Source organism: Sinohyriopsis cumingii, chromosome 12 (assembly GCF_028554795.1).
Source record: "Sinohyriopsis cumingii isolate HCF-2022 chromosome 12, ASM2855479v2, whole genome shotgun sequence".
Lineage (NCBI taxonomy): Eukaryota > Metazoa > Mollusca > Bivalvia > Unionida > Unionidae > Sinohyriopsis > Sinohyriopsis cumingii.
The window spans coordinates 56041880-56055991 of NC_142972.1; the positions used below are offsets into that span (position 1 = coordinate 56041880).

General features: G+C 34.1%; 1 protein-coding gene across 5 annotated transcripts in view; it reads right to left on the minus strand.

Moving 5' to 3' along the window:
- Window positions 1-14112, minus strand: part of LOC149786503 (baculoviral IAP repeat-containing protein 7-like) — a 74155-nt gene that overhangs the window by 19841 nt on the left and 40202 nt on the right. For 4 of the 5 annotated variants that reach the window (XM_089976980.1, XM_089976979.1, XM_089976983.1 and 1 more), the window contains 4 exons: window positions 6172-6238; window positions 3960-5284; window positions 3177-3334; window positions 16-61 (listed from right to left, as the gene is read on the minus strand). In XM_089976980.1, coding sequence (XP_089833106.1) covers window positions 16-61; window positions 3177-3334; window positions 3960-4884 — 1129 coding nt within the window. In that variant the 5' untranslated portion in view covers window positions 4885-5284; window positions 6172-6238. Of the gene's footprint in view, window positions 1-15; window positions 62-3176; window positions 3335-3959; window positions 5285-6171; window positions 6239-12731; window positions 12802-14112 lie in introns of those variants that run through there. The other variant, XM_089976981.1, reaches the window with a different exon arrangement.

A 14112-nucleotide genomic window follows, 5' to 3' on the forward strand; every position in this document is an offset into this window, starting at 1 on the left:
TATCATTCTACATACCACTAGTTTGCTGCTGTGAGCTCTGGCGTCTATTGCCTATTCGTTCCTAAAGAGAGCAGATGTTAGTAAATATGTAAAAAATAAAAATGTAACGATACGAAGCATAAATAAATTTGCCCCAAGGTAGGTAAAATTAAAAAGAACAAAACATGTATAAATGTTTGATATGGTGTCAAAACCATGAACGGTAAATATTGTGCGAAAAGACAGTTGAATTTGTATCATATTCGTTATAAAATGTGGTCATATTTTAAATGAAAGAAATACAACTACTACTACAAAACAAAATGCGCAGAAGAAATGGGTAAAAATTGTATCTTAATATAGTTGGAGCTGAATCAGCACAAACATATTGCATGATAATAATAACAACACGAAGAATATTGTTAGGACACGTTCATATTACACGCTTATGATAATACGTTTCTTTAAATGCCTTATACTAAGGAAAGAAAATTAACTTATAAATGCATCTACTTCGTTTCGACAAACACCCTAACAATGTTTTCGGTTCTTCATGTCCATGCAGCACGTTTGTTTCTAAAGAACCAATAATATAATATTCGAGTGTAAGAGATTAGCAGTCCCGATGAATTATATCAGATGCCAAACTTTAAAAGAAAAAGGAAAGTATCTGCTCAAAATGAAACAGCCTTTCAGCCAGAAAGTTCAATGAAATATTTACTAAAGTGTTAGAAGATTTTGGAAAGAAGTTACTCAAAATAAACATGCTTTGTAGGAACAACAACCAAATTGCACGATAGATCATTACCATTTATACAAATCCTTATTGCGAGTGTGCTGTTGGCTAGATGTTGTCAAATGATATTAAAAGCTGTAAAATATGGTCCGATACTCCTGAGCGATTTTGGAGAATTCGTGTAAAATATTGTTTGACTGGTGGATTGGCATAGATTATAATACTACGTTAGACATGATCAAACGGATGAACATGGCAAGCGAGATACCGATATTACGGTTGCATTTATCTGCTAATAAGGAAATAATAACAATCCTCTATATACACGTAACGATGTGATGTAATTTGGATTTTTAACGTAGCTTTAAAAAAATTTCAGTCATATCGCTACGATGTCTGCAATGTGGCAGTTTATAGTGATGTCTAGCACTGGGGCATCATGCCGCAGACATGTAGCATGATGTCCCACCCAGTCACATTATCCTGACACCGGGCCGACCAGTCCTAACACTAACCTCTTAATGCTGAGCGCCAAGCGAGGCAGCTGTTAGTACCGTTTTTGTAAGTCTTTGGTATGACTCGGCCGGGGATCGAACCCACGACCTCACGCATCCGAGGCGGACGCTCTAACTACTAGGGCACCGGAGCGGTATATATACACGTAACCTTTATTACAACTGTAGCTGTCGTTTCTTCTCTTTATCTCTCTATGTCAGGTTGAAAGAAAAAGTTCATTAATATTTACAGAAACTTATTTAAGTAATGGCCCTTGACGAATTTCTAATGAGATGATGCTATATTATTTGAAGCTGCCAAAATATATCAAGGGAGATAATCAGTCTGGCCTATGATCTTCTATTATAATTAGAAAGTTTTCTCCTATATTAGCATGACGGCCTTTCATGGTCAAAGAGCAAGAAAGGTAATACTGAATGTGCCTTACTGTTAGTAACGCAAAACTATTTTTAGTACTATTAAAGAGACTATATCCCATAGGACTGGATATATACCGTCTTTTCAAGCGAAACCTAAAGGACTTTGTTCCCGAATATATGCTAATTACAGTTTTAGAGATGAAGAATTAAACAGCAATTGTCGAGAAACACGGAGGAAGGACGCGATGGCCCAAATACACAGCAACACCCACACCTCCCCCCACACCCACATATCAAACATGATGCCAACGTTTGCATGATATTATTTATGTCTTCTATTTACATTCTAAGGTAAATCCAAGAGTGACTGGCCACTACATCTGGATTAGTAGAATGTTAACTCTCAAAATGTCTTCAACTTCTGTCAACTATTTAGTGAAATACAATTGAAGCCTTTCCCATTTCTACCATCTTCATCCGTTTTTGAAGGGGATAGAGACATTGTTATAGGATTAATTGTTCGTTAAATCAAGATGTTTTTCTTTATGTTTTGCTCAATATATGTTGATAGGTTGTGAGAGAAAGTCTTATAAATGATGTTTAGTAGTTAATAATACCAGGGTTATTCGACTGCAGAGATGCATCATTTGTCCCATTTAAAGACTTCATTGCAAACGTTTCTATCAAGTTTGGCCTGATTTTATTTACGTAGTTTTGAAAGAAGTCATTAAACGATTTTGAATGAAACAGCAGAAACAGTTCAGCAAATTTGAAAGGCTTCCATGACCTAATACCTTCGGACAAATGAATTATATCAACATATTTTGCATACTTATAAGGTTTTCCTATTTCTAATAATGACGACCATATTGAATAGAGGATCAGCATTTTATGTTTAATAAAGCCTTGATATTAGGACGCTCTCTGTTATATTCTGGTTTATCCTGTGAGGTAATTGCTGAAACGAAGGGGTTTGACGATTTTTCAGATTTTAACAATGACAACCATATTAGTTGCTGGGATAATCATCATTTCGATAAAGTTTAAATGCCTTTTGGCTAGGACTTTTCTGTCAATTTTTAAGGAGCCATGACTGAGAATATGTCTTTTAAGGGTATTGCAGTATTGTGTGTGGTAACAATATTTGTTGGCAACCAATATCACTTGTAAGAAAATGTAAGCTCTTGGTACATAAATGCTCTACTTCATATTTAGCAAAAAATTTTAGTCATGGAGGCAACATATGATAGCAGATAGGCATCGTTTGTGTGAAAATGAGAAACCTTGATGTCGAACGTTTTCAAAGTTGACCCCATTTTAGATAAGACGACACTTACATACGTTCTTTATTTAGAAATGACTTACATATCTGATGGCAAATAGATATGGTTTGTAATCATAATATTAAACTATCTATATTGGTATGATGTCTGCTTAGTTCGGTTGAAATCGGTCCAGTATTGTTGGATAAGTTGAAGAAACAATGTAATCGGACAACGCACGGCGCACAAAGCAACCAGACAAGGGAAAATAACAACAAAAAAAAACCTCATCACCTTAGGACCCGTTGAATTAAACTTCAGTACCTGGTTGACGGCTAGTTCCTGTTCACCTTGTTTCTGCTTAAGGTATCCGCAATTAGGAGACGTTTTAATGTGCTCAATTCGAGGATTATCATTGCATGTTAGACCGATTAGTTCAATGCCACAGAAGAAACATCTAACTTTTGTTGCATTTGGTTCTCCTGGAAGAAAATTAAATTTCATGTTTTACAGTGCAAAAAGCACAATGACTTTGAGAAGATTCAATAAAATTCCAGGTAATGTTGAATCAATTACAGGCTTTCACTGCCTTTCGACTTTCTTCGTGATAGTGTAGGTCATGGAAACATGGCATATATTTTATGTACCAATGTAATCCATTTATAGATTAGTTACACATAGACTCATATGCTTTTCCTATCGCTTTAACTATGTTTTCGTATACGAGTTTCACAGGTATAATATTTCTTAACTTGTATAATTCATCCGTGTTGCATTCAATGAGCATGTTCACTCTAGTGCACTTTAAGTTTTAGCGACCATAGAGTACTTTTAGAATACCTCATAATTTAGTATTTAAGAGACCAATAGTCCAAGCATGGGCAAATAATATAAATTGAAACAAATACAATATAAAGGAATTCAGGGGACATGTCTTGTCTAACAGCTCATATTGAACTTAAGCTCAAAGTCGTATACTTAAAAATACTGCAATGACGACGTAATCTTAAGATTTAACACAGAAGAGCAACATGTAGTATTACGAGTAATTTCATATATGGGTAGGAAGCATGCTTAACAAACAATTTTTTAGGACGACTAATTTACCTATATTGAAAAAACCTGCATCGGCCAAGGAGAAGGTATCAAACTGCTGAAACTGGCTCCAGGTGTCGTATGATCTCAAACGTCTGTCGCGACACCCATATACAGGATGACGTGGCTGTGAGGTATTGACTACTCTGGTGAACGTAATCTCTTTACGATGCTGAAAATTATCTTCTTCGATATTTGAGGGAGGTGATGATGAAAATCCGGTGACCAATGGCCTCTCGACTGCGTCAGAATTCCGGTAGTTTGTTTCATCTTCATGTAATGATTGCTCAGATGAGTTATGTCGAAGATTTGTACTAGAACTACTAATACTCATATTAACGGAATCAGTTTCTACACTGGAACCATCCGGTTGCACGAGCCGAAGAATGCAGTCTTGCAGCGACAGTTGTTCTTGATGCCCTCGACGGAACATGGCCAATTTAACTTCATAGTCTTGTAAGCCTAAATTAACTAATTGCTCCGCAACTCTTGGTTTTAAAACGTGACATTTTTTGTCACGTATTGTAGTATGAAGATGTTGCTTATTTTTTTTTAGTGCTTTAACTTCTTTAAATCTAAAGTTATTGTTTTTAGATTCAAACACAAAGACACGATACAGATTCATTTCTAGGTCTTTTTTGTAAGCAGCAAATATTTCTTCATCAAGAATGTATAACATATTTTTGTGAGAAATGAACACGGTGTCCTTGTTTGTAGATTTTATGAAAGCGTGTTTTTCATCGCTTTTTCTAACTAATTTTGTTATTGCCTCGAAAATATTAGTCTGACATGGAATCACTGTGACCCCATCAAGCCATTTGTCTACAATAAGAATATTGTTATCGCAAAGATGAACAAGATTTGAGATTATTTCACTGCGGATGTTTTTAGTGCTTGATTTCAAATCAAAATACACCACATTACATTCGTTAGCCATATTTAGTATTAAAGTATATAGTATACACTATATCAATAATTAATATTTCATAAACTGTGCAATATTATGTACTACATATCAAACAAAAACAGTTTACTCAAATGTATTTCGTTAATCAGTTGGAGGAATATTATATTTTAAAAGCTGTTAAATAATTATATGCATTGAGGTTTTCGTCTTTGACATGCAGTCGCATTTATCAGATTTCACTTAAATCACCTACCAAATGACAAATGTTTAATCAGGATTTATTTGTTTCTTTATTTCGAGGAAACATTCAGTCAGCAAGTAAGTAGGCCATCCACTCCCAAACTTCTAGAATTCACCCATTAGGGACCTACCATGGGCACCGACTACTTGTCTTTCGAATTGAAAGCATTTCAGCATTTGCGAAGAAATTCTGAAAGTAAACAGCTTTGTAAAAACAAATTGAATCCTCAGATTTCATATACTTTTCGTGTGAAAATATAAGGATACATTTCACATGTGAAAATTTAGGAATGAAAAAAAATTGAAAATAATTTCGCCAATAGGCCTATATATATCACACTTAAGTATATAATACATATCTTTAATTTTAAAATACAATGTACTCTAAGTACACTTTGTATCAGTACTGATGTGCGTGAGATACATAAATATTGAAAAATAACTGTTTGGGGGTTTTCGGATGGCAGTTGTGGTCTCTAAAGTTTCCTCTAAGCCTTTTTGTCTTTTAGAAGTAGCCAGGTTAATTTGATTTCAATGCAATCGTCTACCACCAAAGATTGATAATTGCTTAAACTGCATCAGATAACACAATTCTTTTTTATCCTGAGAAAACATTCAATCAGCAATTAAATAGAGCGTCCTCACCCGACCTTTTGAACATAACGCATCTCTAATCTGTCATGGACATTAGCCATTAAGATACCTTTGATCATTACCTTTCGTTCGCCGTGAACACTTTTCGACATATTCCAAATAAAAATTTAAAATTAAGCAATTTTGTGAGTAAAAATTGAATCTTCAGATTTCACCGTAAAGATATATTTCCTCGAAAGGCTTAATAATTAAGACAATTGCATAACATGAGAGTGCAGCTTTTCTCGTGAAAAGGAAGGAAAAATACATTCAAAAGTATGTAGCAGAGTCATGAAAAGATGGAATAATCCAGTGGTATACGTACCGTTAAGCAGATGTCTTTAGCATGTAAATTAAACATAATTCTAAACACAGTGCTCTTCATGCAAACAAAGAGAAACACGATCAATAGGGCTCATGCATGTAACAACAGAGTCTACCTACCATTAGCCTGTGGGTTGGCTGAACGAAATGCATAGCACGCGCTCTCCGTTATCGTTCAGTGATGTACCTGTAACAGAAGAGAACTTGTGTAACATTAACTCGTGAGTTAGCACAGCCTAATATAGCACATGCTCTCCATCATATCTCGGACCTCTCATGTACTCTGCCTAAAATTGTATCGTAAGCCCAATTAAAAACCCAATGAGTCATATAGGTACAGCGACCAAAACACCTCATGGCCTTTATTAAACAAAAATATATCTCGTTTATACTTCGATGGAGTGATGCATGAGAAAAACATAATGATACCTTTATAAAATTACTTGCATACGTTCTGTTACAGTATGTTCTTTAGTAAATTTATACTTGAGAAAAGAAATATCGGAACGCCTTGTCGAAGGATAAGTCATCTCAGTCGAGGTGCCCATAACGAACGATGTGATGGTGTTTGATGTACATATAATTTGGTATACAAGGTCCATGTATATACAGTGTTGGCTACCGTAATATTTCTGAGGTGTTTTTGCTAATTAAAGTTGAAAAAAAAAAACCCGAGCGTGTATCAGTTTATGTTTACTGTGCATGTTTACAGTTAGCGTATCGCCGTATGAAAATCACACTCTTCCATGTGCTGGTACCTACAGACCGCCGACAAATACTGTCACAGGCGAGTGATAAGAGTAGATGAAGCTCATGCCTAAGGTTGCTGACTGTGCTGACTGCCACTATATATCATACACAGATTCAAATGGTCACACGTTTAGCATATTTCAGGGAATTGTTTAAATTTTCAGTATACCCTATTACAATTTAACAAATTTAAAAAGGGTAACACGGAAACAACATAAAATATTCGAAATACACTATCTAAAAGAGCTTTAACAGTGGTTGCCTTAAAACGTAAAATCTGTGCTTGATTTTACTTTGATCCAAAATCCTAATAGTTTCAATTTATTCTTTTTACAGTCGTGGTGTTGCTTTGTTTATTTTGTGTTTTTTTGGAAGACGGATTGTTACATTTTCTGGGTTGTTTGTGTTCTGTGTGTTTTGAAGTGGTGGGACCGTGTACTTTCATTTTGATCTTTAAAATTATGAAAAATAAGAGAACGATGTTAATGGATTTACGGACTCAACCAGGTGATGATTTATGTTTGATTTTCAACATATTTTACTAGGTCCCTTAAGGTTTGTTGTAACTGGGTTCCGCCAGTTACTAAAATAAAGAAACTGTTGTATAGATTGATATGAAATATTTGTTGTCGAATTTTAAATCTATTGTTTTTCATGTTTTTAGGAATATCATGGTTATATACTTATAATGAGCAATTTGCAAATGTCATTCTTTTCGGAAAGAGATAAAACCTATTATAAGCTAACATATATTTATATTCGCAATTGTCATCATCATCATGTACAAAATCTCCCGTTAAGCAGCCAGTGAGACATCCCTTAGCGAACACATCTATAGAAAATGTGTTCCTAAAATACAACTTTTATGAGCATATTTTCTAGCTTTATTGCATGATTGATCTGCCTTTCGATAAAGATATTTAATCTGTATCACAGTCCCACATTAGTACTGTTATGTGTTTTCATTGACGTCTTCGAGTCGATATTATTAGACACACAAATCAAACTTTTTAAAACCTAATTTATTTTTGAATTTCATCGACGAAGGCTAGAAATACTTAGAAAGCGTGAAAGAGTGAAAGAGGCGGTAAGTAATAAATACAAAATGGCATTCGTGTTCTGTTCCGAGTCTGGATAAATAACGACTGGTATGGCGTATGAAAACGAATTGGCGTCAGGGCCTCTACGTGTACCTGCAATAATTCATTATTTTCCCTGGCTCTAAATGTATTTAGTTTTGTGGTTTGATTTTATATTTTAATATCTATAAATCGAATACCTATATATAAAAAACAATATTTACATTACTGGTGGTGCAGTTTTACAAGTGTTCGGTCATTTAGCAGCTGTTTCACTCTCATTAAGAGCTACTACGGAGTAGAGTCGTCCATACTCAAACAATAATTAAACAATTTTGTACAGTTTGAATGTGTGGGAATTCGGGAGACTTTCAGGCTGAGAGGACACCGGGTACGAGAAGGTTGTTGACCTGATGTTCACCTATGTTTAACTATCATAAATAGTCAGTGAACGATGCGTAAAATAAAAATTAAAGTAATATGATAAGTGTATGATTTGTTATTCTATTTACTCCTATTTTTCTGAGGATGGTTTGATAAATATTTATCAGACTCGATGACTCAATTTAGTTTAACATTTAACAAAAATCTAATTTCTCGAAGTCCCCATTCTGCATGAAAAGAGGAGCACACTGTCTCAAACCCTTTTTGCAGGTGAAGCTTTCTTTAAACAGTTGTCTGTATATGGTTCGATATCTAGTCTCACTGTAGGTGTCACTCATTATTCAAAGAGTTATAATGTATCGTCCACGACCAAGCGAACTGACGGAAATATTGCATCAAGTAGGGGTCAGATGTGTCAAATATCAATACTGAGATGGTGATCATAACAAAGCAATATCCCATTGGAATGCTCAAAAGCCTCATAGCGAATTTGGTTTAAACAGATAGACCTGACTCAATGAATAAGCGTTAATATAAACTTTGTACGTACAAGATATATATATATATATATATATATATATATATATATATATATATATATATATATATATATATATATATATCAGTTCATGAGATCTAACTCCAATCATCTCAGTCCAGAGCTAAATAGATATTAATATTAGGCTCTAGCTGATCCTAGTGTTCTATCGCAACATTTGTATAAAAGTACTTACTAAATAAACATAGAAAGAAAGAAAGAATAATGAGACAACTCTTCGTCGACTGAACAAATCAACGTGTAAAGATAAAAATATTAACAACAAATATATACAGTTGTCCAGCAATAGTAGTAAAATTTATTATATATTTAATATTTAAACAATTAAATGTTTTAGTATGTGAAGAACCGATACATATAATACAATTGTTGCAACCTCTACACTGAAATGTCTTTCATTTCCATTTTGGAAATATTCCTGCCCTCCTTATGCATTGTATAATGTATTGTTCCTCTTCTTCTTCTTCTATCGCCATTACGATCAAGATGTCTTAAAATATGCCAACAATGTTAACATTTATTCGAGCAGTTAGGTCATGCCAATAAATAATGGTTAAATTTATTTCAAAACAATAAATAAGGTTTCAAATACTATATTAATTTAAATAATATTTCAGATAATGCATGCAGCTTGTCACTGATTGAAATTATATGGCTTCTTTTTATTGGATATTCAGTGTCACCCACACTTGTTGCACTCTTCGACAAATCGTAACACTATTTACTAAATATTATACTAAAAGTTCTTAATATCACACACATAATCGCGTTTGAAAATAACAGAGAAATCGAGGATGGAAGACTCTCAGCTTTTAAAATTCACTTGCGAGAAAGAAAGACAAAAAGAGATGGAGTTACTCCGTTCGTAGTGCATTATTCACCGCATTCTACTACAACAGAACTGCGAGCAGATTGTTACAACGATGGATTCATTATTTCACAATAAACTGCCAAAGTCATTTTCAGTGGCTTGGTCGGTCTCGTATTTTTTCATGCAGACATGATACTATTACAATTTATTATTTGAAGCACGTTTTTTTCTTCTCCAGATAGACAATAAATATATAGTTTTAAACTTATCAGTTACAATTTAATTATAATAGTTGTATGCATAAGGGAATTGTCGACATTTATGTCCTAACCTAGCCACGGACAATCTTCAGCTCCGATATGTGTCGGGCATGATGGTTTTAAATTATCGACTAGTCAAAGATTGGTTTGTTGTCTATTGATAACTACAAGGGGGCTAAGTATACATGTTTACTAATATTACTTGTCAGTTGTCTTTGACAGGTGTATGACGAACGCCCCCACCTTTCTTACAATTAGACGTCTGGACGTCTTTGTAGGCGCGAAGAATGGAGCAAACATCTAACACACACACCCCAATCTATTTTTATCACCTATTGTTTACATAGCAATTATAGGAAACCTGTACATACTGATTGTTTGCAAATAATGAAGCAGATCAAAATATCAGTTTTCAAAAACTTTCGCTAAGCTCAACGATTAATTTGATACAAGTCACCGATTTCAAGGTGATTAGGTGCTAACCATTAAGTAAATGGATATAAATACATGTTCTCAGATACTTTAGTTGTGAATATATGTAAATCATTAAAAGGTCTAGTCATTGTGATGTCGATGAAACGATGAATACGCCAGCATGTGTAGGTTAAAAAGGCAATTTTACGAATTTTCTACAACAAAATCTAATGAACCTTTATGACAGGAAAATAGTTTCATTGTTCAGCTTAAGACATTTTACTTCAATAACTGTACCCTGCTCTATCCCTATATCTCTATCCTTCTCTCAACTGTATTTCCATTAACTTTATTTATCAATTTATTTATCCGTATATATATATATATATATATATATATATATATATATATATATATATATATATATATATATATATATATATATGTGTGTGTGTGTGTGTGTGTGTGTGTGTGTGGTTATTCTTATATTTGCGTTCTACAGCACAGGCATAGTCGTGTACGGATCGCCCACTCAATCTGGTGGACGTGGACTGAAGGGTAGCTAACTTAGTGCCTACTATGAGCAGTGAAAATCCACTCAGTCTGTTGGATTTCCCTCCCATTTTAGTGAAAATGCATTGAATCTAGTGACGTCCGTCACGGATATTACTGCAGCTGTAGTGGGTTTTATGGCACCCCTCACTGACTGTATTGTATTCTCTCAGCAAGCTGACTCACTAAAAACCAAAAACAGATGAAAGAAATCCTTACAGTGTAAACCGGACCATTGCAGATATCAATTTAACAGCTTTATCTGTACGAACGCTACAGTTACAACACATCGTGTTAAATTTATCAGTGGCCTAGTTAGAGATACATGAAGACGAAGGTTCGTAACGTAGAAAAAGAGAGGTTCAACATTTAAAAGATACGTTCGTACCATGTCCATAATGTTGTGTACATCACAGGAACTTGACTAGCAATAATTTACATTTACATACTACTCTGCATCTAGCGGTAACGTCGATGTTCATTCTCAATAAATGCTATTTCATAAATGCGTTTTGTGTGATGATTAATAATTTGTCATATTTTCCTTTTATTTCCATACTATTTCCAGTACCCACTTCGAAGACATTACTGAATGCGGTAATACATATAAAATTCGATAACAAATTATAAATAACGTTATACAACTTATATCCGACATGAACGATCAAGAACATTGGAACATTATGTACATCATAATTCTTTTCAAAAATTATTATACAAGAATAACATGACATCGCCCATTAAAATAAAAGAGTTACACGAGCAGGACTAAGAAAAGTTTTTTTTCTGCACTTTTACCCCTATGCGTCGAACATAGCATTGACTTTGAAAGAGTACTGCATTAAATTTAAAGGCACGGAACTGTGTACACCGCATCGTCTGTTTCACCCTATCAGTATCCTTTTTTAATGAACAAAGTGATTTAAATGAAGAATAACCAGTTATTTCTGTCCTCATTCTTCCATGAAATCTACTTGTAAAACCGGACTCTGGCATAAAGGGGTGTTTCTCTGAAATCAGCTGCTATGTCTATTAATGAAGCTTCCTTCATCCAGTCAACAGCAGTCAAACAGGACAGTTCGCTCATGCAAAAGCTACTGAACAATGCCCCACTTCGATGTGACAAGATGTAATTAACTAATGAAAGAAAGTATCACACAACCACATACCTTAAAATTAAACAGATATTAGTTGGAGAAAAAAATTTTATATGAGAAACGCATTTGAAATTAAGTTCTCAAATTGCGTAAAACTGGTCTCTAACGCTATATGAAAAACTAAATATCAGGACCGGTTCGAGCTGGGGGGTCAGGTTCCAGAGTTTCCGGCCCCGGTCAATGCTAAAAAGAAACACACACACACACACGCACACACACGTCCTGGCACTTTTCACTTGAATTTTGACAATCGTTTTATTCTTGCGCACGTTTATTGGGTATTATGCATACTTTGAGTAAATAAACACATAGACTTTTACTTTGGTGCTCTTTTGAGGAAGGTCTGAGCGTTGAGAAATTTTTGATCCCCCCCACAACATTTGACCTGATCCGGCTCTAATATATTTATTGTTTATTTTTCCAATTAGTGTCTAGCCGTTAAACAAAAATTTAGATAAAAGTCCTAACGGCTTTCATGAACGCCTAAACATTTTTGTATACAAAAATCTTTATCATGCTTAGAATATGGCTGATTATTTGAGAGTATGATAACAATTTAATGCGCCATATTCAACTATATATTATGGAGGCATGCTCTCTATTGGTGACTCTTCATGGAATAAACTAAGATATTTTTATGAAGAAAGGTAACTGTCTTAGTCACTTTTTGATGAACCTGTCATCCTTCACCAACCCAGAAGCCAGTTTTTTTACCTTGAAGTCTGTTAACCATCGCTAGTCAGGAAGGTGTTGAACCTTGATGTTGATTTTGGCACCGATGTTTCTGAATGCAGACGTTTTAGGTTCATTAAGTAAAAACGAATTTTGAATGTATGAAAATGATTGAGAATAGCAATGTGGTTCTGTTGTTAAATTTTCGCATATTAGTGCCTTTTTTATAGGTTTTTATTTCTTGTAGAATTTGGTCATAAATAACATGTACGAACTTAAAGCACCAGAACTATAATGAATTGAAACACAAATGAATGATCATTTCTACACAATTAAAAGTGAATATAGTGACACTATTCGCGACTACCTTAGAATATATATGTATCTGTTCAAGATAAGCAGGAAATAATAGAGATTTACAAAATCGAAGGCCAAAACCTATTCAGCTAGGAGTACATGCAGTTAACTAAGTTTTACCAGGGGGTATCAATACAAAACCTTGAAGAAAAGAAGACAATTTTTAATAGCAATCATTGCCATTAGAGATATACGTGGCTTTGACATTTCGGGCGATCTACTTGGCATTATTGGTATATATGATGTGTTCAGTTTGTCAATAATACGTACAAGTTAATCAATGGGGTATAGCAAGGCAGGTGGGTGGAAAAATATGAAATAGAAAAAGAAATTCCACTTAGACAAACCAAACCGACGTACCTAATTGGGGGTTATTTCAATTGTAAATGAAATACAATCGTATCTATCGCAGATACCTGTTTCACAATTGCATTTGCATACTATTAGGCATTTCTGCTGAATTGCGAAAGAAGATGATTGAATGAATGTATACATAAATTAACTGCTATAACATTGGGAAAAGTTCTTATTGTCACTTAATCACATAATATCTTGTCCAAACCTTTTTACCTTCCTTTATTATTGATCTTAGTTTTACTAATCCAAAATTTGTTCATGTTGCCCGGAGATTAGTTTAGCTTTCCAAACATTCAGTGTCATTTGTGAGTTTATGAGCATAATTTTGTTAATTTCGCATTGCTTGCATAATTGCGGAACCCTGCATAAATAATACACATTTGGATCCAGGTTCTTTGGCGGCAAAAATGTTTTGTCTGTATTCAAGACAACTTCTTAAAAATAATTATTTGGTGAAAATACAATACATTTTTAACTCAACTGATAAAAAAATATTCTTATGATATTCGGATGATGTTTGCAGTATTTGTCATGTGGACTGAAAGAATGTAATGTATCAAATAATTAAAATCTGAATGAACTACAAATAATACAAGTTCATCCCCTATCGAAAATATTTAAGTGGTACAAAAATTTGATAACGTCGCACTGTCGATTTGGAAATATTCCTTGCATGCTCGTCATATGATCAAAACAGCAGTCCTTAAGT